Source organism: Vigna unguiculata, chromosome 5, assembly GCF_004118075.2.
Source record: "Vigna unguiculata cultivar IT97K-499-35 chromosome 5, ASM411807v1, whole genome shotgun sequence".
NCBI lineage: Eukaryota > Viridiplantae > Streptophyta > Magnoliopsida > Fabales > Fabaceae > Vigna > Vigna unguiculata.
The window spans coordinates 43787513-43812665 of record NC_040283.1 but is presented as its reverse complement, the minus strand read 5'-3'; the positions used below and the strand labels follow the sequence as shown (position 1 = coordinate 43812665).

At 32.3% G+C, this 25153-nt stretch overlaps 4 protein-coding genes across 4 annotated transcripts; 2 read left to right on the top strand and 2 right to left on the bottom strand.

Annotated features, from left to right (window-relative positions):
- Nucleotides 1-5651: 5651 nt before the first annotated feature.
- Nucleotides 5652-7565, bottom strand: LOC114185050 (transcription factor RAX2-like). The gene is made up of 3 exons (XM_028072545.1): nucleotides 7278-7565; nucleotides 7037-7166; nucleotides 5652-6643 (listed from the first exon to the last, which is right to left on the bottom strand). The coding sequence occupies exons 1-3, from the start codon at nucleotides 7411-7413 to the stop codon at nucleotides 5899-5901; spliced, it is 1011 nt and encodes a 336-aa protein (XP_027928346.1). The 5' UTR covers nucleotides 7414-7565; the 3' UTR covers nucleotides 5652-5898.
- Nucleotides 7566-17364: 9799 nt separating this feature from the next.
- On the top strand, nucleotides 17365-20226 carry LOC114183490 (alpha-L-fucosidase 1). Its single transcript, XM_028070522.1, has 3 exons — nucleotides 17365-18128; nucleotides 18675-18911; nucleotides 19340-20226. The coding sequence occupies exons 1-3, from the start codon at nucleotides 17524-17526 to the stop codon at nucleotides 20103-20105; spliced, it is 1608 nt and encodes a 535-aa protein (XP_027926323.1). The 5' UTR covers nucleotides 17365-17523; the 3' UTR covers nucleotides 20106-20226.
- A 158-nt stretch (nucleotides 20227-20384) lies between these two features.
- Nucleotides 20385-21424, top strand: LOC114183493. Its single transcript, XM_028070524.1, has 3 exons — nucleotides 20385-20786; nucleotides 20889-21009; nucleotides 21086-21424. The coding sequence occupies exons 1-3, from the start codon at nucleotides 20625-20627 to the stop codon at nucleotides 21256-21258; spliced, it is 456 nt and encodes a 151-aa protein (XP_027926325.1). The 5' UTR covers nucleotides 20385-20624; the 3' UTR covers nucleotides 21259-21424.
- On the bottom strand, nucleotides 21335-24741 carry LOC114183492 (serine carboxypeptidase-like). Its single transcript, XM_028070523.1, has 9 exons — nucleotides 24331-24741; nucleotides 23597-23765; nucleotides 23314-23433; nucleotides 22914-23057; nucleotides 22671-22821; nucleotides 22467-22555; nucleotides 22108-22366; nucleotides 21783-21916; nucleotides 21335-21700 (listed from the first exon to the last, which is right to left on the bottom strand). Exons 1-9 carry the CDS (start codon nucleotides 24663-24665, stop codon nucleotides 21578-21580), a joined length of 1524 nt encoding a protein of 507 aa, XP_027926324.1. The 5' UTR covers nucleotides 24666-24741; the 3' UTR covers nucleotides 21335-21577.
- Between the last annotated feature and the right edge of the window lie 412 nt (nucleotides 24742-25153).

Here is a 25153-nt window from a genome sequence, read left to right as displayed (position 1 = left end):
TACTCAGTTGGATAAAAACAAAAACATTTGACTAACTCATTAACCAATGTGATTTTCAAATTAGTTTTTTCTTTACCTTGTTTTAGTGTCGTAGTCTATTTTTATTTTAAAATTGTTAACGCCAAATAGTTGTTGGGATAATAACTGATTTTCATTTTCAATTTTTTAGCAGGTTACGTCATATTTTGAATGTCAGAAAATCTGTTGTTTGATGATAGGTTGAAATGTTGGAAAATCTTGGAGCTTTGTATTGTACATACTATTCATTTAATACTTAATGCACTTTTTTTTCATATGATAATTTCGTGTAGACACCAAATTTATGCATAGAAAAAGCATCGTAGTCAAATCTATTGATGGATCTCATAAATTGTTCCTTTATTAACTTCCCCTTTCAACCTCCCTTTTCTTTTATTTCGTTGACATTTAAATTTAAAATTAGGAATAATTAATTACGATCAACAAGTCATCGGAAGAAATGTATAATAATTAATTAATTTACGTGACAAAAATGTTTAAAAATACCATCGCATACACTTACATTATTAACTAGAATTTTGACCCGTTTGAGATGAATGAATTTTATTTTTTTGTAGTAAATGAAAAAAAATTAAAAAGTTAAAAATAAATTTTAATAATAATTGATAAATATGATTTAAAATAAAAGATATTAATTTTATTATGTTTATAAATGAATGTAAGAGTTCTGAACATTGAGGATCATGACAATATTAATGATAGTAATCATTGTTAATTATTATTAACTATTTTAAGATGTTTTTATGTGACTATAAACAAGTGTAACTACGGATCATAGTTGTCTATAAATAGTTAAATTAAATATTTTTTAAACTGCTAAAATGGATTTTAAAAAATACTCATACTTTGTATATTTTAATCTTAATTATTAAGCGATAAGATCTACTAATTAACATTTTTATATAACTATCTTATTAGGAATAAAACTTCACCAAATATTTACGTTGTCTTAATCTTGTTTGTTTTGTGTTAAGAACTTAATGCAAACTTAAACCTGTCTGAATTAAAAATTTGGTTGTGTGGTCACCGTTCAATTGGTTTCGCACTGAAAAAATCGTCATGTATAAATTTCGACATGTATTGAACGTGCGTAAAATAGAATGTTTTTTGTATTTGGGCCCTGGGCTTGTTGGATAAAGGCTTAGTATACCTTTAGGCCGAAATCCATACGTTGCTTAGTTAAAGGCCCAAAACATAATCCTTGTCAAATTTCTCGAAGTCCTAAGATTACTGGTCATCACATTAATGAAACTTTTTCCAATTGCTTATGCCTAATTATGTGAGAACGTAATTGATTATTTATTAAGTTATGTTTACACATTTCATAATTAATTTCGGTCAAAGTATAACCAATTGTTATCTTTGCACGTTCAATTATATTAATAATAGATTAATATAATTGACTTAATCAATTAAGTTATATATATTCTTCAAAAACATTATTTTTTTTTATATTTCAATAATTGGAAAGTGAATCAAACTTATAATATAATCTATAAATTTTTAATATGATTTATTAACTTATATTTCATTAGTTCGGAGTCATGAAACTTTACATATGATTAACTAAATGTTTATCATAACCCATTACGTTAAATTACATATGAATAATTATATTTTTCCACAGATGATTTAGTGAATATGAGGTGATAATTATGATAAACTGTATGATCAAAACACTTTTGCATTTATATTTTTTTTCACTTATCTACTTTCTTTTCATAATTTTTTTTTCAGCTACGTGTAAGTTTCTTTGGAGTGGTAAGTAAAAGGTAAGGAGTAAAAAAAATTAATGAAATATAAAAAAATAGGGTAAGAAGTGTAATTATTTGAATTAAACGAAAAAAGAGTAAATAATGTAAAAAAAATAAACAAACTAGTGACTGATTTATTTCATCTCCACTCCTTCACTTTAACTACACAGTATATATGAGTAAAAAGAAGTAAATTCAAAATATTTTTATTCAAAAAATTATTTACATATGCTTGAAATGCTCTAAACTCATATACAATCTTATATACATAAATTAATTTATAGAAAAATGAAAAAGAAATTATAAGTAGTAACAGTTCTCAACATTAGAATGAGAGATACATTGAGTTGTTAGTTTCTCATTACTTAAAAAATTAAAAGCATGCTAAACCTTTTGTCTTTGGTCTTGAAAACCATGGCTTCAGAATTTATTCTGATTTTATTATGTTGCAGTCAAGGGTTGAATTTAAAAAGGAGGAGAAAAGATAAGAGTCAAGGTATTGAGAGGTGCAATGCAACCAGTCCCAAGAAAAAAATGATTATGAGATGAAAAGTGACAACTTCAAAATCAAAGGAACCTTTTCTTCTCACTGCGCTGCACTTCGCAATCAAAGTCAATCCAACAGCACCTTCACCTCACACACTCCACTTTTATATCATTCTATTTTCGCCGATAAAAAAAAATACCACTCAATAATTTTACTTAATTAAAATAAATTTATACAACTTTAGTAAATTCGACTTTAACACGTTTCATAAAGGAATTAAAGTCATCATAGTATTATACAACTTCGATACATAATCTAAAACTAGAAATTTATCTCAAGATATGACGAGTTGGGAGATAAGAAAAATTCATATTTCTAGATATGTATGGATAAAGTCCGTATTAATAGAAAATAGATATTGTATATAAATATTTACGGATAAGGGATACAAATATTTTTTTTATATTTATATATAAAGCAGGCACGAGTATTATAATATTCGTATCCATGAATATCTGTATCTGCTACATTATAAGTTAAATTAAAAAATAAAAATAAAAACATGATTAAAATATTAAGACATTAATTTTGAATGAATTTTTTTTATTAATTGATTTTAAAAAATCTTTATTTTTTTTGAAAACTTTAATTCAACATTATTTAAATGAGTTATTTGAATTTTATTTGAAATTTATAAATATTATGTATTGTAATTTATTTATTATGATTAAAATATATTGTTATATATATATATATTATAAAAATATATAAATATTTACATAAATATAAAAATAAGTACCAGACAAATATTTATTCGACAAATAAGATAGGAGAGAATTATTACTCACATCCCTAATAACAATTTCAACTCTTTCATAAAAATAATCTGAACTTAGCATGACTTCGATTCGATTAAAAGTGTGTGGTGCCAACTTCACCCGATTTGTCATAACTTTTTAGAAATTAGTCCATTACGTATACGTTAATTTCAAAGAAATTACGCCTAAATGATTTTGGTAAAACAAACAAAAATAAAGTGATAAAAATGAATAAAAATATTAATTAGCCAAATTATTGAGCTAACTTTTCACCTTTGCGTGTGAACGTAATCAACTTTTGTTCCAATCAAAATACTTTTCTGTTAGTCAATCAATTTAATAGAGGTGAACAATTTTCAGAAACAAAGAAATGGTCTAATGAGTAGAATAATCAGAAGATGATGACTATTCCATGAGTCGCAGACAATGGTCAAAATCAGAGACAGAAGAGTCCACCAGCTGGATAGTTAGGCCCTAAAATTATAATCATCAATTACCCTCTCTTTAGAAAAAAAAAAACAAAAAGAGAAACTAAGTAAAATAATATTTATAAATTAAAAAAATCCTAATTATTTTATACAGAATATAGCAGTCGAAAATTATTGTTTTAAATAACAAATAATTATATGATTTTAAAATAATGTACAAAAAAAAATTGTATGAGTAATAGTCAAAATAAAAATCATGTATAAATAATAATTGCAAATACAATTATCTCTTGTATTTGCCTTCATTCAACCTTGCATGACTCAAGGTGTAATTAAAATAATAAAATTTCGTTTATATTTTGGATTTCTGTTTCATTTTAACATAGATGTAGTGTTTGTTATATTTAAGATTATTAAGATTTGATATTAGAAGATTATCTATGCAGATAATCATATATCAGCGTACACAGACACTATTGTGCCTATATACATATTTTTTAAATATAAATAGTAGTATGTTAGTATATAATAATAGTGTAATGTTATTAAGTTAATATATAAAATAAATTTATATTTATCACAAAATAAAGTGAAATGAATAGAGAAATTAATTGTTGATGTATAAAAAAAAAGATAAACAATTTTATAGAAAATAAATAAAAATAACCATTAATTTTTAAAAAATTTAATAAATAATTATATTATAAAGGGTAAAATTAGTATTATGAAATGTGGACACAAAAGAGAAAATCTTTTTTATATATTGTTATAGATGGTTCTCTAATGTTGTTGTTAACATTAGAAACATTACAAGTAAAGGATGTGAGATGAAATAATTCAGTTAATGTTGTATGATGACAATGCAAACAAAGGGAAATGTTTTTATATAATTCTGAGATGACTTTCATGGAAGCAAAATTTGTCTTTATGAACAAACTATTGGCTGAAATTCTTCTAATTTGGATTAGTTGATTTAATAATCCAACAGATAAAGTTTGTAGAAGTATATTTAAAACATTAATTTTGTATTGGCTGGTATGAAAGTGGGTAGAAATTTATGTCATGCCCACTTATAAAAATTGTCAATATATACGTTGGAGTGTTCGTAAAAGAAACACACCTTTTGACCTTTACTCGAACAAAAAAAAACATTTCTCCTATTATGATATCATTTTTTTTTTGGTGTAGAGATGATAAAAATTTAGCCACTGTCCTGAGGATTGCAATTCAGTGTAACTTCTAAAATAAAAATGTTTAACAAAAAGTTAAATTAGTTTTCCAATAAAAAGCTTTTTTAGTTTGATTCTTATAGAAAATTTCTGAGGAAAACAAAATGATTTAATGTATCCATCCGTACAAAGAAACAGTACTTTTAACCAATGAAACAATTTAAATCCAGGTAGATTGATATATGAGTTTATTTGTCCAATATATATATATATATATATATATATATATATATATATATATATATATATATATATATATATATATATATATATAACTGAGATTGTGTTTAATAATTTATGTTATTCTTACACAACTTGAATTTTCAATATTTCATAAAAACAGTAAAATTCCTGCACCATATGCATCATACTCTTTCTTTTCTGGCCATCATTGCATTTTATTAGTTTAAAATAATGAAGATTTGTCGTAAACAAACTCTATTTTGACTTCTGACCTAGCTATTATACAAAAGATTCTTCGTCAGGGTGCTTAAACAAGGTATTTATTTCCGACAAATCACACATTAGTATCAAAATCAATGATAGTGATACAAAAACTTAAAAATAGAGAGATTTTTTTATGTATAAGGAACAATCTCTTGACACAATGAATATCGATTTTCAAATAATTAGAAGAGAGAACATAATAAGAATAACAGCATGGGCTAATTTTACTTTCAAGTTCAAAAAGTTGATAATCAAAATAATTTATGAAAACAGCTCCGGATTGGTTCCTTAATTATGTTTTTATTCAGTATTTATTTAAATACTGAATAGTAAAAAGTAGTGTTATAAATAATATTTGAGAAAAATAATTTTGAATGCAAAAGCCTTGTTTTCTGGAATTGATAACATTGATGTCTGATTGGGGGATTGCACTTGCATCGAGAGAATACTTACAAAAACCTAACATCATCGTCATCAAATCATCACTTGAGTTCAGTTCCAAGAGGATATACACAAAATATAAAGAAGCTTTTACCATGTATTTTACCATGTACTGTCAAAATAAGAATTATCTCATTTCATTAAAGAACACAGAACTCCACAACACAGCCTCAAAGTCTTTTCTGAATCTTCCCTACTCCCATGCCTCTCACTGATCATATCTCTCTGATTTCACTTCCACTAGTGTCAGTCACTTCAGTAGTTGTAGTACACTCCCTTCTCCGTCTTGTTTTCATCAATACTAAAATACCCATTATTACTATTATTACTGCTACTGTTACTACTAATCAGTTGCTTAATAACCTCAAGATCATAATCCAGTGCTGTTTCTTGCGTCTGGAACACACACCCATTTGGCTTCTCTGTCCAATGCTTCACATACTCTTCACCTCCATCATGATTCATGTTTCCTTGACTCAGCATCAACTTGTTCATCTGCATGTGCTGATCTCCGAACATCAAATTCTGAAATCCCATTTCTTCTTGTTTTATCTCTCTCCCCAGGCTCACCTGGCTGCAGCTCCCATCAGAGGAACTGCAGCTTGTTTCACTTCCAAACACAAGCATGGAGCTGTCTGTGGTGGGGTAATACTGCATGGGACTGACACCGACCGTAGGATCTTGGTTCTGATAAAAGGGAAGAGATGAGGTTGTGTTTGTGTAATTACTTGAAGGAACAGAAATCTGTTGAAGGCATGGGAAAGACGAGGAGGTTGGTGCTGGGATGTAATAAGGAGAGTTGTTGCAGTAGTCTCTGTAGATTGATGTCTGAGAAGAAAATGGTGAGGGAGGGTTTTGGGAGGAGGAGTGTTGATAGGGTGCTATTCTTTGATGAGATGCAGGAAGCAACCCCATGAGTTTCCTCTTCAGCTTGGTGTTCCAGTAGTTCTTGATATCATTGTCAGTCCTCCCTGGTAACTGAGCAGCTATAATTGACCACCTAAAAACATCATGGAAAAGACCACCAAAAATAATTATATATCAATGTCTTCATTTACCCAACATCATGCTGTTGCTGGATCTAAACTTGGCCTCCAAGTTGAAGACCAGCTTCCCAAATACAGACAGATATTCTAGGTAAGTACATAGTTTTCTCACATTGTCAAATCCCTTGCTGTGTTTTTATTTGCCTCTTTTAGATAAATATGGACAGAGTTCAGGACATTTCACCGGAGAATGTGTTTTATTATGTGATTGAAGTAAAAATGGAAAGAAAAAGAATGTCCATCTGAACATCCTAGATCTGGAGAATAACTAATTTTAGAATTTTTTGAGTACAGTAAGTGGGTCTAGCTATGCATAGTGCATAAAAATGGGTAGCAATAAGTAGTACCTGCTTCCAATATTAGCATAAAGGCTGCATATTATTCTGTCTTCCTCGTCGGAGAATTCGCCGTGCTTAATGTTGGGCCTAAGATAGTTAAGCCATCTAAGTCTGCAACTTTTTCCACATCTCCTTAGACCTATAAACATATATCAGAGTCAAAGTATTGCAGACATACAAAGAAAAAAGAGAATATATACATGCATATGAAATGATATATCTAGGTTTAGAGTGTAACACTGTTTCTTACCAGCTTTCTGAGGAAGAGCAATCCAATTCCCTCCAGTTCCATGCTTCTCTATGTACTCCTTCAGCTTTGAGTCTTCTTCTGGTGACCATGGTCCTCTCTTCACATTTGCCTTGTCACAGCAAGGAGCTCTTCCCATCTTCTCTCCAATTCTCTGCAACAATTTCACAAAACCTCTCTCACGATCCGAGTTATGATGAAACTTTGGTGGGGACTGCTTAGCCTTATAACAAGAGACCTAGCTCTTGAACAGTTAAAATATTACTATTTTATTCTCTCAGTAAGAAACAAAACTGAAATGAAAAAGCATGGATAGGACGTTTATGTACGAAATAATTTAATTTCTGAACATTATTCTAATGTGGACTCATTCTCAGGAGAACTTTCTAACCTTCTAACTCATGTAATTTCTTTCCTTTCAATTTCTTCTATAATTAATATTAATATGTACTCACAGATAAAAAGTATCCAAAGTTTGTCATACAGAAAGAAACATAACGAAACAGGTTTATTGTGGTGATGGTTACAGCTACCAGATTTGTGATTCTATCCAAATGCAGGGACCAAGTGTGGAATTAATTGTCCAAGTTTTCTTCATCCTAGTGCGGTGGCTCAATATTTAATCATTTTGGTTAATTAAAGCATTGACACTCTTGCTAAAGTAAAACATTACAGAGAGTAAAAGACAGAAAGAAAAAATTGAAAAGGTGCACGCAATATATTAAAAATATATCTGTAGTATGATTTAATTAAATCCTCATCTAACTGGCGGACATGTGTGACAAAGGCGCACCTCTCTCTCTCTATATATATATATATTGAAGATATTGATGGACTTAATTATATATATAGTAGTAGTATTTAACTTGTCAGAAAATCATTATGTAGCAGTAGGTGTATCTTTTGGAACTGCACACGACCACCTCCTTAAACTTTACAACAAAAGAACCAGAAAATGAAATATAGCTGGATATGCATTAGTAGATGCTAAATTACACAACATTGTGATGCATAAAGAGTTGTCTCTCCATACACTCTTTCCCTAGCAAACAAAAACATAGGTGTTTCAGACAATTGCATGCACGTTAACTGTTGACGAAACTAGCTAGCATATATCGTATTACCCTTTGGAACAATGAAATATACTAGAAATTATAATTGTTTTACATTTCATACTTCTCATTTGATTAGTTTTTTTCTTATTCTCTTAAACTGTAATCAATGACTTTGTATTAGAAAAAATATGTTAAAAGAGCTTCACATCTACTATGCAAGATTATCTGGCTAATGGTGAGTGTGATGATTATGTTTCATAGGGTCCTATGGATCAGGGGTTGCCCTTAAATTCATCCGATCAGGTGTTTTGTTTAGATTGAGTAATTAATCAGTGGAATTTTACAGAGCAGCATAGTGAAAAATATATAACAAAAACAATTATCAGAGATCTGTGCTGTCACGTACACTAGAATAACATTCCTAGTATAGGGAGTTTTGTGTTGCTTGACGACATATAAAAATACAGAAGAGACCTAGGTTTCATAGATCATACATGATGATATTCCTTCTTTTCCTTTTATTTATTATAATTCTTCTATATCGTAGATAAACATCCCTATACTTTGTACTCTCTCTGTGTACAAAGGGTATAGAAGAAAGCTATATTCAATGGTTTTTAAGAATTCGGCACTACTTCATGGTATCAATTATGAGTTTAAGGCTAACTATTGTTTTTAATTTTGGTATTATGTTTTGAAAATAATTCAATCGAATTCACCAATTATGCAGCTGCATACTTTGATTTGTTTAATGAACCCAGCTGTGTCATTGCTAACGTATGCATGCCACTCTGCCAGCTAACCATACTGTATGTTGTTCTCATCATCTATGCGGTAATTTTATATGGTATTAATTAGCAGCATTAAATAGATTATTCACGTGTTTAAGTACACATTCAATCAGGTTCTGTAGATAATAAATAATCTCTTCCTTTACAACTTGTTTTTTAATCTCTTGTTCTTTTTCGTTTTTCTTCTAATATGTCATCAGTGCTCATCATATTTTTTCCCCTCCCTGGAGTTTTAGAGCTACAGCCATCGATATTCTAATTGTCTCAGATTAATTCAATAAAATTTCATATTCAAATCTTAGTGACAAAAAAAAAATGCGACTAAAAACATTAACTCATGAATATTTAAGACAAATGTTACTAACACACAAGAAAAAAACATATATTTTTGGTGACAAGATAGGATACTTAACATGTAATGATTAGTGCAGTTATAAATTCAGAAAACTCAACTTTTAAAATGAGACTCGAAATTTATAAAAATATCTTCCCCTATTTTTTTAGAGCTAGATTTGAATTAGGTCATGGTCTAATAAAGTTAAAATTTTGTAAACTCCAAATTTAAAATTTAAGTTTCATCTGATAAATATATTAACATTGACCTACTTATGGGAAGATCCACTCACTTTAAAGTAGTAACGGTAAACTCACTTTATTTCATAATTTTTATTTAAATTAAAAAGTTAAGCAGTTGTTAAATTTATGATATCTAAAATATCATCAAATATTTAAATTTGTTCAACTCATTTGATATATATATTCCTTAAATGTGATGCGAGGTTTATAATACATGTTTTTATTATTTTGTGTATGATATTAAATATTTATAAGGGGTCTAATAATACAATAGATTTAATAAACTTGCTAAGATAAGATTGAATATCATAAACCTATCTTTATATAATTGACATGTAATAAGATGATAATTGTGTATATATTGTAAATGATTTTATTTTTATATTGAATACCTAATTAAGAGAACTATCAAACTCAAAGGACATCAAATGTACTATAAAAGAATTTGTTTTGTCATCATAACTAAATTTATCACATTAACCCTGACAAATACTATCTTTTAACATGCTTGAAATTTATTTTAATAATCATATAGTTATCCCTTCATATCTTAGTAGACTTGAGATCTGTTTTAATTAATAATGGTATATAGTTCTCTCTTCATCTTACAATTATCAAAATTACTGTTTTTCCATGTGTAAGTGAAGGATTTGTTCTTGTGATAATCAATAATTAAATTTATCGCATTGACAAGACAATATATCAATCATTAAGTAGTGCCTTAAAGAAATGGTGCTAGTAATTTGTTTCTTCATGGCTTGTGCTGAACTGTTTTGGTTGAATGAAGATGAATGTAGACAGCAGAAAGTGATAGTGGCATATATGATATAAAGTAAAGTGTTTATAATTTAGTATGATTAAAGGAAGCTAATCCTGATGGGTAGGCAGGGATCTAGGAAGATACGTTGGCTTTAGTTTATAGTCCACGCTTTTTGCAATTTGGTAGCTATATATAATACCTGCATCTTTGTTATCACTTTCTGGATCTGTACATAGTGCTCGCAACAGTAACACTAATCTTTGACCATTATCTTCATGTATATGAAAGAAACGTTTCACCGTCCAAAATTATGATCATCCCCACCCAGATATATAAAATTCAAAAATCATTCCATGCACTTTTGCACTTGTGCTCAAAGTTTTATTAAAATGAAAATGTTTGGAAAAAAGATAGAGTTATATTTCAGGAAAACTTATGTGTAGCTATGTCTATGAGATTTAGGGGCTATATGCATATGAATCCGACTAAATCTCTTGCTTGTGTACTCAAAATATTTGAGTAGCCCTGTGATATAATGTGATGGTGATGCTGTATAAAGTTGTGACATGCAGTAGTTCAAAAGCAGCAGCAGCATCAATCTGGTGGCAGGATATGAGACAGAGTAGATTGTATATAGAATAATATTAGTTCTCCTTCAGTAAGGTAGCATCGGAACGTTCAATGCATAACATGATGTGACGAGAGGCCAAGATAGTCAAATTATAAAGTTATTAATCGTACTTTTTAGTTCAAATAACTCAATTTGTACGTAGTAGATTTTTCAAATGGGTGAAAGGTTTGCATAATATATAGTTGGATCAGTAGCATACAAAACCTGCATAATTAAACACTGCAACTTTTAAAGTTAAACATGTTTTTTTCTTGAATTTAGACATGCAAATGCAAGTGGTTAATTTGCTTCAACGATTCAGTGTAATGATAAACTTCTTTTGTGCAATATTATTATTCCAGATTGGAACTTTGTGCATGAGTACAAGCATAGGGTAGTAGGTTATTGCTCCGACATACTCTAATGCGATTTAATGTTGTCAGAGAACCTTCGTGTCGCTAAAGCCATTAAGATCTACTCTTTCCTAGATTGAGGTTGATATACTCAATCTTTACCTCGGTTTGCTTTATTAAAAGCCTTATGTCAACAAATATTACAAACTCTTCTATCACGTTCAAGAGGTAGAAATTCTGAAGTATTTTACTTATTATATTTTATTATGCTTTATAATATTTATGGTTCAAAGTTTACATGGTCTCGGACTAGAATATTTAAGTGTCCTTGATTTTAGATTATTATTTTATGTATAGTACACAGAAGTCTTTTTACGCCCATAAAAAAAATATTTTTAACACGAATTTTAAAAAGTTGGGTTAAATATATTTTTGGTCTCTTCACATTAATTGAAAATTGGAATTAGTTTTTCTTTGAAACTTTAGTCCAATTTAGTCACACGAGTTTAGAATTATGTGAATTTAGTTCTTTTAACCAAACTTTGCTAAGTTTATTTGACGTTATAATTGTGTTTCATGATAACATTTGATTTGTTTACACGATATCACACCTTTTCACTTCAATAGATGAGAAACATGTTTGAAACATCAAATAAATTTAACAAAATTTGATTAAAGAGATTTAATTCATACATTTCTAAATATAAGAGACTAAATTGGTTCAAAATTTTGAAGAGAAACTAATTTCAATTTTCATAAAAGTTAAAGGACCAAAAACATATTTAACCCTAAAAAGTTTCCATTTTCTATACCAGTTGTTCCAGAATCGATATAACTTTTCTCAGTTAGAGTTTATTCTTTGTTATAGACTCCTCTTTTGCTATCTTCACCCACATGCAATAGAAGCAGCAACTCAACCTAACATCATTGTCGTTTGTCGCACTCAAAAGCAAAGTTACCATCATCGATGAGTTTCTTCTTCTTCACCTACAATGGTCACTCCTCCTCATTGTCTCCACGCTCACCTCCACCACCGACATCACTACGGCACGTTCGAGAGAGGCGTCGACGCACCCACCATCGCGCGATGGTTCTTCCTCCTTCTAGTCGCGAGTTGTTGTTGCTCAACCTAACTAGAATTGGCGACTCGTCGATGTCTCCCACGTCGATTTTTTCCCTCATCGCGAAGGGTTTCCTTATTCTTCTTCTTCTCTAAACACCTCACATCTCCACCACCACTATCGTTCGTCGTTCTTGCAGCCAAAGCATCATTGCATGCTTGCCTTCGCCCAAGCTCATCATCAGTGACTTGAATCTCCCCCACTTTCATTTTGGCAACCTGCAACATAGAGAACTCGAACCACAACACATAGAACCGGTAGTTACGACTCCATCTTTCTATCCATTCAACCTTCTTCTTCTCTTCCTCTCAATTTCTGGTTGTATTTGTGAATTAGTGCCTAAAGAGTGTAATGTGGGATTGGAATTGTTGAATGTAGTGAGGTATGATTGTAGTGTTCAAGTTACTATTTTGCTATTACAACATAATGTTGTCTTAATTAAGTTTGAATCTTTCATAAATTTATGTATTTCCTATTGAGTCTATGTTAAAAAAAATTATTTGTTTAGTACTTAAATTTTTGATATTTTTCAATTGAATCTATGCAATTTAATTTGTATGTTAATTAAAATGTGATTGTTATCTTGTTTTGTCATCTTACTTGTCTCAACCTGGTTGGGTATATGTCAAGTTTTGTGGTTACCACAAAATGTATTGTGGTTAATATGCACTGCAAGAATTTTTGTAATTACTAATGAAAATAAATTTGTCGGTAAATCCAAAATTAAATATGAATTTTATCAATGAATTTTAGACTTTAAGTTATCAACAAAAAATTTCACCGGTAATGAATATATTGGTTAGATCCTTTTGGTAAATTATAACTTTGATTTTTGACAGATTTTTTCATCAGCAAATTCATCGATAAATTGAGTAGCAAATTTCCTTCTCAGTCTGATTTATATTTTTGATATATTAAGGAGAGATGAGTGAGGAGAAGGAAGAGGTGCAAGAGGAGGAGGCAGGGGTCGATGACGATAATGGAGTCACAACAACTCGGTGACAATGTTAAAGTATGACAACGACGGAAAGGTGCATGATGATGACTGCCAGAGTTAGAGGAGGTGGAGGAGGAAAAGGAAGAGGAAGAGGAAGAGAAAGAGAAGGAGGAGGAGGATAATGGAAAGGAGAAAGCAGAGGATGAGCTTGAGGTAATGGCAATTGATGTAGCAATGACAAGAGCGACAATAGAGCTGCGACGAGGAGAGGAAAAAGAAAAAAAAGGAAAAAGGCGAAGAAGAGAGGGAGGGAAAGAAGAAGACTCACTCATAATTTTTATCGACAATTTTTACCTATGGTCAGAATGTGTTGGTAGTTACCAACAGATATGTACCAATGAATTTGTAGTCATTGATAATTATCGATGTATCGTGAAATTCGTTAATAAAATGCATCAACAATTGCTTTACCCTTAAATATTTAGGTATCGATAAAATTGAATTATTGACAATTTTTTGTTATTACTAACAGATCGTGTATTTCGATAATATACGATTTTTTTCTAGTGATAAAATGACAACTGAATTTTATTATTTTCATTGAAAATATGTCGGATAACAAGATCATCTTGTTTCTCGATGACTTCAATGTCATTTATCTTTTTATATTAATCACAATATCATTTCATGTTAACCACGTAATAACATTACAATTTTAAATACATAAAGACAAATAAGCAAAATGATAAGACAAAATAATAAATGTATCGCTCATTAAAAAAAAATTAAACCACAAAAAATATATAATATATTTAATAAAATATTTTTTGTATTAATATTGTTTATATATATATAGTCTGTTGCACATGGGTTGAAACTTATAGCGAAATCTCCCGATTTAGGGCATGTAAATAATTGCATATTGATAAAATACTAATGTACGTATTCGTAAATTTTAAAAGTAAGCGTGATTATTTGGTTCATATGTTACTAACTCAAAGCTTCATTAGTCAATAGTGAAAATGTGTTTAGTGTTAATTTCTCTCCCACTCCCGAATGGGTCACCATCGGTATCAATTCACGATATTGATAAAAAAAATTAAATTTAATTGTTTGAATAATGAAATGGAGTGCTGTCATGCAGTGTAAAACAGTTGTCTTTGACTCTGAAATAGCATATGCTTTACCTTTTCTCAACGGTTGGCAAACTAAGCTGGAAAAAAGGGATTTACAGCCTGTGATAGCCTATGATGCACCTTTGTAGTAATACTAATTCATATTAACATTTTAATTTGCATTATTTGATTTAATTAGTCCAAACAAAATTGATATTAGTAGTCTTACTCTTAACTACCAAAACGTCATAACTATAATAATGAAAACGAAACAGCTTTTAACTTTTATTCTACCTGAATTTGAAACTCTATGTTTATATATTGCATTAATTACATAAAGTAAGGCATAATGACATAGTGCCCTTGGTACGTTATGTCATACAAAAAAGAAAAATGATTTTTTGAATTGTATTTTAAGATATTTTATCATAATTAATCAGGTTAACATACAGTTTATTATCTCAGTGGAAGAACTTCTATTCCTATAGGTAGTATTTGCTTTCTGCGTATTTTTGCCTTTTTTTTTTTTTTTTGACAACATATCTATAATATTCAGAAAGATTTTTTCACATATAAAAACCAACGTAAAAATGAAGGATTGAAAGGGATGGAAAGAAAGAAAAGGGTTGGTGACAGAAGAGAAAAGTCAAAGAATTTGTGATAAAATAAAAGACAGTAATGAAAGATTAGGGACAGACACATCGGTGGTGGCCCGTGACGATGATGTTATGAATAAGTGAGAGAAAAACGAAAGAACGTGTTTCTCTCACTTTCACTCTTGTGGTTGAAAGTTTGAAGGCTCGTAATATTACTGGTCGCTCGAAACGTGGCCATAGTCCTGACTGCTGAGGCTATGGTCCCAACGACATGACACTTCCCCGCACGTGCATGCACGCTCTCATCTCAACAACATCAATGTGGCAGAGCAATAGTAACAAGCAAGTAGAAATGTCGAAGAACAGAGTAGAATAGCTGCCACACTGTATGGTGTATGGCATATCCATCATACAGAATCATATATATGCATGATTGTTACCACTTAGATTTTTCGCTATGTTAAAAGTTTGTACTCTTTTGTGTGTGTTGGTCAAACACTCAAACATGTGTGTTTGTATATATATATATATATATATATATATATATATATATATATATATATATATATATATATATATATATATATATATATATATACACAAATATCTACGTACAGCTTTCAGGTGAAGCTATTGTTCTTGAACTAAGTTTGATATGTTTGTAATGTTTTAGCTGATACTGAGATATATGTGTGTGAATAAGATAAATAAGGGTTTGGGGTGGGTTGGTTGGTTGGTTGGTTGGTGCATTAGTTGAGTTGAGACTGAAGAAGAAGAGTTAGACTGAGACTATAACTGAGAGCTAGCTAGGTTTGCCTTGTGTGTTTCTGTATTGCTTTGGTCTAAGATATAGGGAAAGGAAAAAGGACCAATCAATCAGTCACCTCATCATGCAGATAACAAATTACAAATTGCTACAATAATTTCAAAACTCTTTATCTATTCCTCACATACTATATTAATTTTCTGGTAGTGTACTTCTTCTCTAGTTCTTCTGTTTGACCTGTAACTTATGACAATGGATCAAACTAAAGGTACCATACACTATATATTGTGGTGGATTAATTATAAATTTGATGTGAGGTTGGTGAAGAATGGTTATGAAAGTTTGAATTTGAAAGTTTAGATATCTACCCGGTGGTTAAACCGTGTGATGGTGTGGCTAAATGATTTAATAAGTACTAGTATTTGGATTTGTGACAGAGACATGGATATTTATACTACTATTTCATACATAAGTACAGAGTAGTCAGTGCAATGTAGTAATAATGAGAGGTGTACAGAATTTCGTAGTCATCAAATCAGTTGACTGTTCTGTCTCTCTCTCTCTCTGTGGTTGTTCTCTCGTGACAGTCATTCATCTTCCATTGCCACATTGAGTAGTTTCATGATCATACACGGGCGTTTCTACCTTGGATGAGAGAGATGTATCACTTGCGTCCCCACAGGCACAATCTAATGAAACAAGATTTTGTATCTATTAGTTTTGCAGCTGAACTATTATATTTTATTTTTGGGTTTAATAAGTAGGATAATATCTATTTTTATTTATATGTGTTAATCAGGTCAGACAAAAATTATTAAAGTCATTAATTTAATTCATGATTTTTATCACTAAATTTTAATATAAATATCCTTACTTAATTTTGAAAGTCACTTTAAACATCAATACAATTAACCGTGTTAATAATTTTTTGTTATAAAAGACCTAATTGAGATATTTTTAGAAAAATTAGAACTCAATTGACATATTTTTAAAAATGGACATATCTAAATGTAATTTAAATGTAATGCTGGTATCATCCCATGGATTAAACCTTATTTTTGTTAAACCTTATTTTTGTTAAGGTAATTACTTTCTGCACCCTCATCAATTTGTTCCTGCACCCCATTATTTGGAATTCCATCTTTATCCTTGCTAGTTTTATTTGAAACTGGTCTTCGTCATGAAGACTGGTTTGTGTGGGGCTTCTGGACGTGGTTTTGGTAGGTTTGTTGAGTTGTTGTTTTTGTTTTTAGAGTGTGAAATGATATGGGCTTACTAATGGCTAGTTTTTATAATCTTTGATAGTTGCTTCCTGCACTCCCCAAATGACACGATATCTGGAGTTCCTATTTCAGAAACAATTTAATTTCTTCTCCTCAGATCAGATTATCGATTTGTCATAAAAGTGCCACCTCCATATTCCAGAGTCTTTTGATTTTGTGGTACTTATTTTTCTCTCTTAATCACCATTATATTATAATTATCTTTTAGTTATCAGTGTGACGTTGCTTCGCTAAGTGGCAGTGTCACAAACACTTGAGGTCAACCATACCTTGTGAAGTTACCACCATGGAGCTGAAGAAGAGTTGGAGATCATGGTGCAAACCCCACAATCTCTTCATCAAAATCTCAACTTGTAGACTTCCCAATTTCCCAATTCAGATTCTCCTCCTGGGTCTCTGTCATTTCTTGGTCCCTGCATCTTGTTCCCGGAAACCCCCGCCTCTTCCAATTTTGCCCCTCCCGACGGCGTTCCAGCTCCAATGGCAACTGAGCGACATGGCCCTCTTCTTCCACTTCGGCACCAACACCTTCACGGACTCCGAGTGGGGTTCCGGCCACGCTCACCCCTCCGTCTTCAACCCCACCAAGCTCAACGCATCGCAGTGGATAAGGGTCGCTAAAGATTCTGGTTTTTCCACAGTAATCCTCACTGCAAAACACCACGACGGGTTCTGCTTGTGGCCCTCTGATTACACCGACTATTCCGTGCGTTCCAGCAACTGGAAGAACGGGAATGGCGACATCGTCGCCGAGCTTTCTGCCGCCGCAAAGGATGCCGGCATCGGCCTTGGAATTTACCTTTCGCCGTGGGATCGTCACGAGACATGTTATGGGGACACTTTACGGTATAATGAGTTCTACTTGGCCCAAATGACTGAGCTACTCACTAGGTAACTAAATTAAGTACTTGTGTACATATTAAATAATCATTCGAATATTAATACTTATTTGTTAGTTGTTTTTATAATGTAAGGAGATAAACGTTACATTAAAAGTTCATAAGTATGTAAGTATTTGCTGTATAATCTATAAAGTGTATATTAGTCTTAGTTCCCCTAAAAATTATTTATTTTAGTGCTTAGATATGTAATATGTAAATTCTTTTAATAGTTCATGTACTACACTTTTCATTCTCATTCTCTTTTATGGTTTATGAACGTCAGATACTAGAATGATAGATCATGTGATAGTATAAAATAATTGGACTATTGTTCATATAGCTCATTTTTACTTGTGAGGCTCTCTAGTCACACTTGAATTTCTAAGAGTTAAGTTTGTGATAATCTACTATCTAGTTAATAATGCAACACATCTGTGATTGGAGTGATAACATAACTACTTTGAAGTTCTCCCTGTGATCCTGTGAATCATATTTTTATTTGCCAATTTGCTGTCAGTATACATTTCATGTTTAATAGTTAGTGCATTCGAAGCAGGTATGGAGAGATAACGGACGTTTTTCTTGATGGTGCAAAAGGGGAAGAGGAGAAGGACATGGAATATCTCTTTGCAAGCTGGAATTCTCTGATTCATCAGCTTCAACCAGGGGCGTCTATTTTTTCTGATGTGGGTCCTGATACAAGGTGGGTTGGTGATGAGTACGGTGTTGCTGGCTTCACTTGTTGGTCTCTATACAACAAAACAGGCTTTGAAATTGGTGATGTTGATCTCCAGTAAGTTCAATTTTTTACTAATACTCCTACTGTACTTTCCCTTATTTTTAAATGTTTATCTTGTTGTCACTTAGCATTGTAAGTAGCTGGATTATAGTTCATGCTAAACACTTCCACACAGCAATTTTGAAAGTCATGTAACTCTCTTTCAATAATTCATACATGGGTGGGTATTCAGAGAAATGAACTTATTTTGATTCAGCCTATTCATTGGTTGTAAATGAAGTTGAATGTAAATTTCAGTTAGTTCTTTGTTGTTTGTATCCACTGCAAAGCTTGAAAATCTAAAGAATCATGTACATGACTAGAATACTCTCAAAATGGCATGTGAAAATGTTAACACTCTCAGATTTCATAGAACCAGAGGTTCCCTTGTCTGTATTTTGAGTAGTGTAGACATTTACCAATGTGTTTTGGTCATCAAACAGATACAATAGCGAGGGAGATCCATTTGGTCCTGATTGGATTCCTGTTACATGTGATGTCTCTATAAGACCCGGTTGGTTTTGGCATGCTTCAGAAGTTCCCATGTCTGCAAGGAGTCTACTTGAAATATACTATAAATCAGTTGGTAGAAACTGCAAGCTGTTATTGAATGTGCCCCCAAACTCCTCAGGTCTTATTTCAGATGAGGATATCCAAGTTCTTCAAGAGTTCACTGAACTTCGGAGGTCCATATTTTCTCATAATTTGGCTAAAAATGCTGTTATTAATGCCAGCAGTATAAGAGGGGGGATTCAAGATACTCACTTTAGTCCCTTCAATGTTCTTAAAGAAGGTATATACACATATTGGGCTCCCGAAGAGAACCAATCTAAGTGGATATTGTACGTAAATCTCCAAGAACTAGTATCATTCAATGTTCTGCAATTACAAGAGCCTATTCACATGGGGCAGAGGGTGATTGAATTTCACCTTGAGGCGTTGACCCAAGATGGTGTATGGACGAGGGTTATAAATGGCACCACAATCGGATATAAGAGGCTGTTGTTGTTTCCAAAACTGAAGTCTCAGTATTTGAAGCTAGTTGTTGACAAATCACGTGCAGACCCATTGATATCATACCTAGGAATCTACATGGATTCTGTTACCGTTTTGAGAGACACACCTGATAAAAAATCACGAGCCTGCTTCAATGGAACTCAGGCTCTGCAGACCTCCACACATAACAGTTCCCTACGTGCTGCAGTATAAAGTTGGTTCAACTTTATAATATTGTAAAATTTGAAAACTTTACACGGATAATACCCGGTCAATCTTCTTAGATTCTTTGTAATTCCATATCAATGAATTGATTTCTTCTTAGACATATAAATAACGCAGAAGTGTTGCAAAAGGTCTCATCTTTTACTTTGTCATTTATTATAGAATAAATTTGAAATAAGTTTTACTCAATAGCACCATCAAAGAAAGAATGTGTTAAAAAATGTATTAATTTCTTTACTGGTGAACACAGACCTATGAAATGGGTGTTTAATTTTCTCCAAAACCTTACCATTCCCCTTCCACTGCGGTTTCATTACTAACTAGTGGCATGGCCCTTTCGCTGCCAATAAGCCTAAAAGATGCGGAATTTATTGTTGACTTGCGTCAGTAATACATTCTTTACATATTTATTTTTCCTCCAATCAAAAACAGAGTAGATAGGCGCATGAAATTTGAGTTAACCTAAACAAGCGAAGATAGCCGGAGAATCAGAAAAGAAACACAAAAATGGAAGAAGGAAGAAAAAGAAGAGTAACGTGCACCATCCTATCAGTAGACCACACCGATATGTTTTACAGAGTGTGCGCGGTTTGCGAAAGAACTCTTCCCAACCCCTCTTCCACCTGCCACCCCTCCAACCCTCCCTCCAAACGACTCTTTCGCATCCTCGTATCGTGTCCTCTCTCTTTGTCTCCTTTCTTTTCTCTCCGACCAAATATAATATAAAAACCTTGTTTTGTTTGGTTTTGTTTTGTTTTGTTTCTTCGGTAGATGTCAGTCGCCACAGACACAGAGGTTTTCACTATCGTCTGCTTCGACAGAGTTGCCAGACTCCTCTTTGGCTGCTCCGCGGATGAATTTTTCGACTTCGCCAAACTTCACCCTTTTTCCGGTATTTTCTGCTACTTTTTTTGTTTTGTTTCATATGTACTATGCATTTTCTAATAAAAACATATCCTATAACGAAGGGATCACGCTAAATGAGATAATGGAGGGAGAGATGTTTTCTATGACATTATCCAAATCAACGAACGCCAATGCACAACATGTCAGAGTTGCATCCGCTGTTCCTCTAAGCTCTTCATTTCAACCCGCAATCAACCTTCTGAAACAATGCTACCAAACGCCACACGCTTCCTAGTCTTGTCACCACTTTACTATACTTTGTTTTTAATATCGACTTATTAACATTCCCTTTTTCTTTATTGTTCTTTGTATTGCTCAAGAATTGAAATTTGCTTTCGATACAATCTGGTGTAAAGTTGTACACGATTTGGTGTCATGGATACATGATTTGTTTCAAATTCTTCAGTGTGCAGTTTCAATGATAATAAGAGAAACAAGAAAAAAAAAAAGAAGAATTATATTCCATCCTCCCGTTATACACAAGGAGAAGACATCAATATCTGTGCAAGAAGAGGGATGGTTTTGGGTTTTGGGTTTTGGGCTCTCTGAGTGCATCATTTAGGAGAGACGTTATCTCCATTCTTTGTCATTGTCAGTTTCCCTTGCATCCAGCTTCTTAGCATTGTAAGTGCAGCTTTTGGTTGATCCATAGGCACCATGTGACCAGCCTCGTATACCTGTTTTTGTTTAACAAAAAAATAAAGTCACCAGAAGTGAATTCACAATTTCACGCATAGCAATAAACCCTTCAACACAAACCTTCAAGAAAGCGAGAGGTCCATGGCTTTTCAGCGTGCCTGCTTCTGCACCATCCACCAAAAATGGGACTGCACCAGACGCCCCAAATTCTTTTTGACCAGACCACTCCATTGCCTGAACCCACCTTGAATTCCCTGCCCAAATCACAGACACATTAAGTGTTTGTTTGAAATTCACGTTAAGTTTCCAGAATCATGTTCAAATATAAATTTTTGAAATCAATTTTGCAAATGTTCATTCAATCACTCTAAGAATGTTAAATGGCCTCTCTATTCCTTTGACAAACTATATTGGTTCCAAATGAATTGAGTATAGGTAGGTTTACCAAGCCAATTGCATATGAGATCTTCTTCTCCAGCATACACAAGCACCTTGATTCCATCCTCTAGGAGTGCGGGAATACCCGCTTCTAGATTTCTCATCCAGTCTTCCATCATAGCACTATACACTGTGCTACTGCATGAAACGAAGTCCAAGTCCCCAACTCCTAAAGCATCTCTCACTGTCTTCTTGTTTAAAAATTCCTCCATCTCAGAGAAGTCATAACACAGATCTCCCACACATTTCTTTCTAATGTCATAGTACTGCATTTAGAATAACAGAAGTATTCTTTTTATATTGGAAAAGTTAAGATACAGAAGTTTTTTAATGGTATAACTCCAACTGCGTTATTTTAGATCTTACATTAACATCTCCAGCAATGTTCATTATCCTATTGAATATCTTATTGCAGACATATAAGGAAGTTACACAGGTTTCTCCACCTTCAGTGCCTGGCAAATGAAATACAAATTAAGAGTGTCACTGAACATAAGTAATATGTGAATAGTGCAATAAATTGGTAAAATTCTATCCCTTGTGGTTTCTTAAAGGAAGTTTTATTTATACCGCAATCTTCTATGGCCTGCTTGCATGATGGGAGCAACTTGTTGATGCTATTATAATCAGCCTTTTGAATTAGTCCTCTGTCTAATGCATAGTCTGTGTAAGCCTGATACTGAATTTCAGGATTGGTTAACCCATTACCAATAGCAAATCCCTGTGGAAGAAAACGAATTAGTCCAAGGAAGAAAAAGCAATTACTTAGCCTTTCATAATCATGCTATAGGTTATGAGATAGTAGAACAAGACCTTTAGATTTATATGAATTCCCTCTTTTGCTTTGTTTCCTTGGTGAACCCTGGATGCAAGAGCTGGAATGTAGTGTCCAGCATATGACTCTCCAGTAATATAAAAGTCATTCTTAGTAAACTGAGGGTGCTCCTTGAAAAATGCCTGTCATTGTTGTAAAATTTAGTGGACTCATGTATGCTCAGCTGAATAGTCTAAAATACAGTTTGAAATTTAGATGGTGTTTATATATCAGTTATCATTATCATCTTGCATGTTTGATTTATCTACAACCAACCAAAGGTAAATCAATTTTAACCAATTCATATGAGTAATTATAAAATAAATAAAAAAACAGAAATGATTGAGTTTGATTTTATTATGAATTTATTATTTTCAATCAGTTATCAAATCTACTTACCTGCAAGAAGTCATACAAATCATTGCTAACACCCTCTTCATCATGGCGAATGTCACTCTCATCAGAAGTATAGCTGAATCCCGTTCCAGTGGGTTGATCAACAAATATAATATTTGATGCCTGCAAAACCAGAAAACACTCTATTGGTTCTAACGTGTAGACAAATACAGTGTATCAACTTCATTATTTGAGCTAGCTATAGTCTCTATTAAGAGTGAACAGAGATATACATAATATGCGAGTGAAGTAAAGTGAGAAAGATACAAGGGGAATTAATGGCTACCTTGTCCCAACCATAGTCATTCCACACAAGGGACAAGTTCTTGGTAAGCTGAAAAGGACCATTTTCGTAAAACAAAGCTAGTTCACTGCTACATCCTGGTCCTCCAGTCAACCATATCACAACCGGATCATCCTTTCTGTTTCGAGATTCAAAGAAAAAGTAGAACATCCTGCAGATGATAAAGTGAAAAAATTATTCAATTCAAAGCAGGACCACATAATTAGCTCCTAATTATCTACTAAAACATAAAATTGACTAAGAAGCAACCTATAAGGAATCTGCATTACTAACTAATTAGCCTAAATCAGTACTATATCTATGTGAGGGTAAATCTAACTGGTTGAAATTCAAACATGCATGGTGTGATGCATCAAAAAAACCATGCAGGACAAAGTCAACTCACTTGAAAATCTAAAGGAAACAATTTCTAATTGAGTTAACCAAGATTCTTGTCACAAGCATTACCCTTTGGTAAAACTGAATAATTAGTTAACCTCAATGAAATCTTTTATGTACATTATTTAATCCACATGACATGGCCTCAACTATAGCTGGCAGGAATTTTAACTTTGGTTGCTTTTCACCAAAACATCCCTCTTCCTCGTGACACTTTACTTTTCCCACCTAACCGAATAAAGCAGCAGTACGCAAGCTAAATAACCCTTCAAAATCACAGAAAAGAATTCTCTACCAAACAACAACAACCATTTCTGAACATGAGTTTGCATCTTTACCTTGCAGCTTTAGAACGAGGAAGGCTATAATAGCCTGCATGATGACCAAGTTCTTCCACAGAAGACCCTGGAGAAACTAGGCTATGAAAAGTTAACTTCTTCTCCACAATGTTTCCAGCCACAAGAAGAGAGTCACTCTGGAGTGTGTTAATGGGGTCTTTGGGGAACAGGTTGAGCCCTCTTATGAGTTTTTGTGCCGTTGAAGAAAAACTAAGGTCATTGTTTGTGTGGTGAGTTGGAGAGGAGAAAGAAGGTGGAATGTTGTTGGAGATGAGAAAGAAAAACATAAAAGACAGACATGTGTAGAGGAACCTTGAGGATGACGATGGTGCCATGTTGTTTTGTTTCGCAGAAAAAAAGTGTGGCAATGGCTATGAATTTATAGTGGTGGTTACCTATGCAAACTGGTTTGGTTGTTACAATTCTGTCTAGTCTAGGGAAAAAGTTGAGTATGGGAGACTTTGTGGTTTCCTGCACTTTTCAAGTTGCTATTTTAAAATAAGCCTACATGCAAATAACTACTACAGGTTTTTAACTATAGCATCACATGAAAGAACAACTTTGCCTTTTAACCTTAAAACCTTTTGCAATCAGAGTTTTTAAGAATTAAATAATATGTTTAATAATATTGCCAAGGTTGTTTATTACATTATTATTTAAATGTAATATATTGGCATACATGATATGTTTTTTATTTTTAGAATTACTATTTTCAAAATTATGTTAAAGATAATTTTTAATTGGTCGAACGTTTTAACACTTTTAGTATGAAAATCCTGTATGAAAAAAAAACATTTATTATATATATAAACTATTCAATAAT

Bases quoted from the DNA above. Each gene is read 5' to 3' on its own strand.
- LOC114185050 (XM_028072545.1), bottom strand. From the start codon at position 7,413: ATGGGAAGAGCTCCTTGCTGTGACAAGGCAAATGTGAAGAGAGGACCA. The intron at 7,167-7,277 runs GTAAGAAACAGT...ATATGTTTATAG, and splicing joins TGCTCTTCCTCAGAAAGCTG to GTCTAAGGAGATGTGGAAAA. The intron at 6,644-7,036 runs GTACTACTTATT...TGATGTTTTTAG, and splicing joins TATGCTAATATTGGAAGCAG to GTGGTCAATTATAGCTGCTC.
- LOC114183490 (XM_028070522.1), top strand. From the start codon at position 17,524: ATGGAGCTGAAGAAGAGTTGGAGATCATGGTGCAAACCCCACAATCTC. The intron at 18,129-18,674 runs GTAACTAAATTA...CATTCGAAGCAG, and splicing joins ATGACTGAGCTACTCACTAG to GTATGGAGAGATAACGGACG. The intron at 18,912-19,339 runs GTAAGTTCAATT...GTCATCAAACAG, and splicing joins ATTGGTGATGTTGATCTCCA to ATACAATAGCGAGGGAGATC.
- LOC114183493 (XM_028070524.1), top strand. From the start codon at position 20,625: ATGGAAGAAGGAAGAAAAAGAAGAGTAACGTGCACCATCCTATCAGTA. The intron at 20,787-20,888 runs GTATCGTGTCCT...TTTCTTCGGTAG, and splicing joins AACGACTCTTTCGCATCCTC to ATGTCAGTCGCCACAGACAC. The intron at 21,010-21,085 runs GTATTTTCTGCT...CCTATAACGAAG, and splicing joins CAAACTTCACCCTTTTTCCG to GGATCACGCTAAATGAGATA.
- LOC114183492 (XM_028070523.1), bottom strand. From the start codon at position 24,665: ATGGCACCATCGTCATCCTCAAGGTTCCTCTACACATGTCTGTCTTTT. The intron at 23,766-24,330 runs GTAAAGATGCAA...TATCATCTGCAG, and splicing joins CCTCGTTCTAAAGCTGCAAG to GATGTTCTACTTTTTCTTTG. The intron at 23,434-23,596 runs GTAGCCATTAAT...CTGGTTTTGCAG, and splicing joins ATGACTATGGTTGGGACAAG to GCATCAAATATTATATTTGT.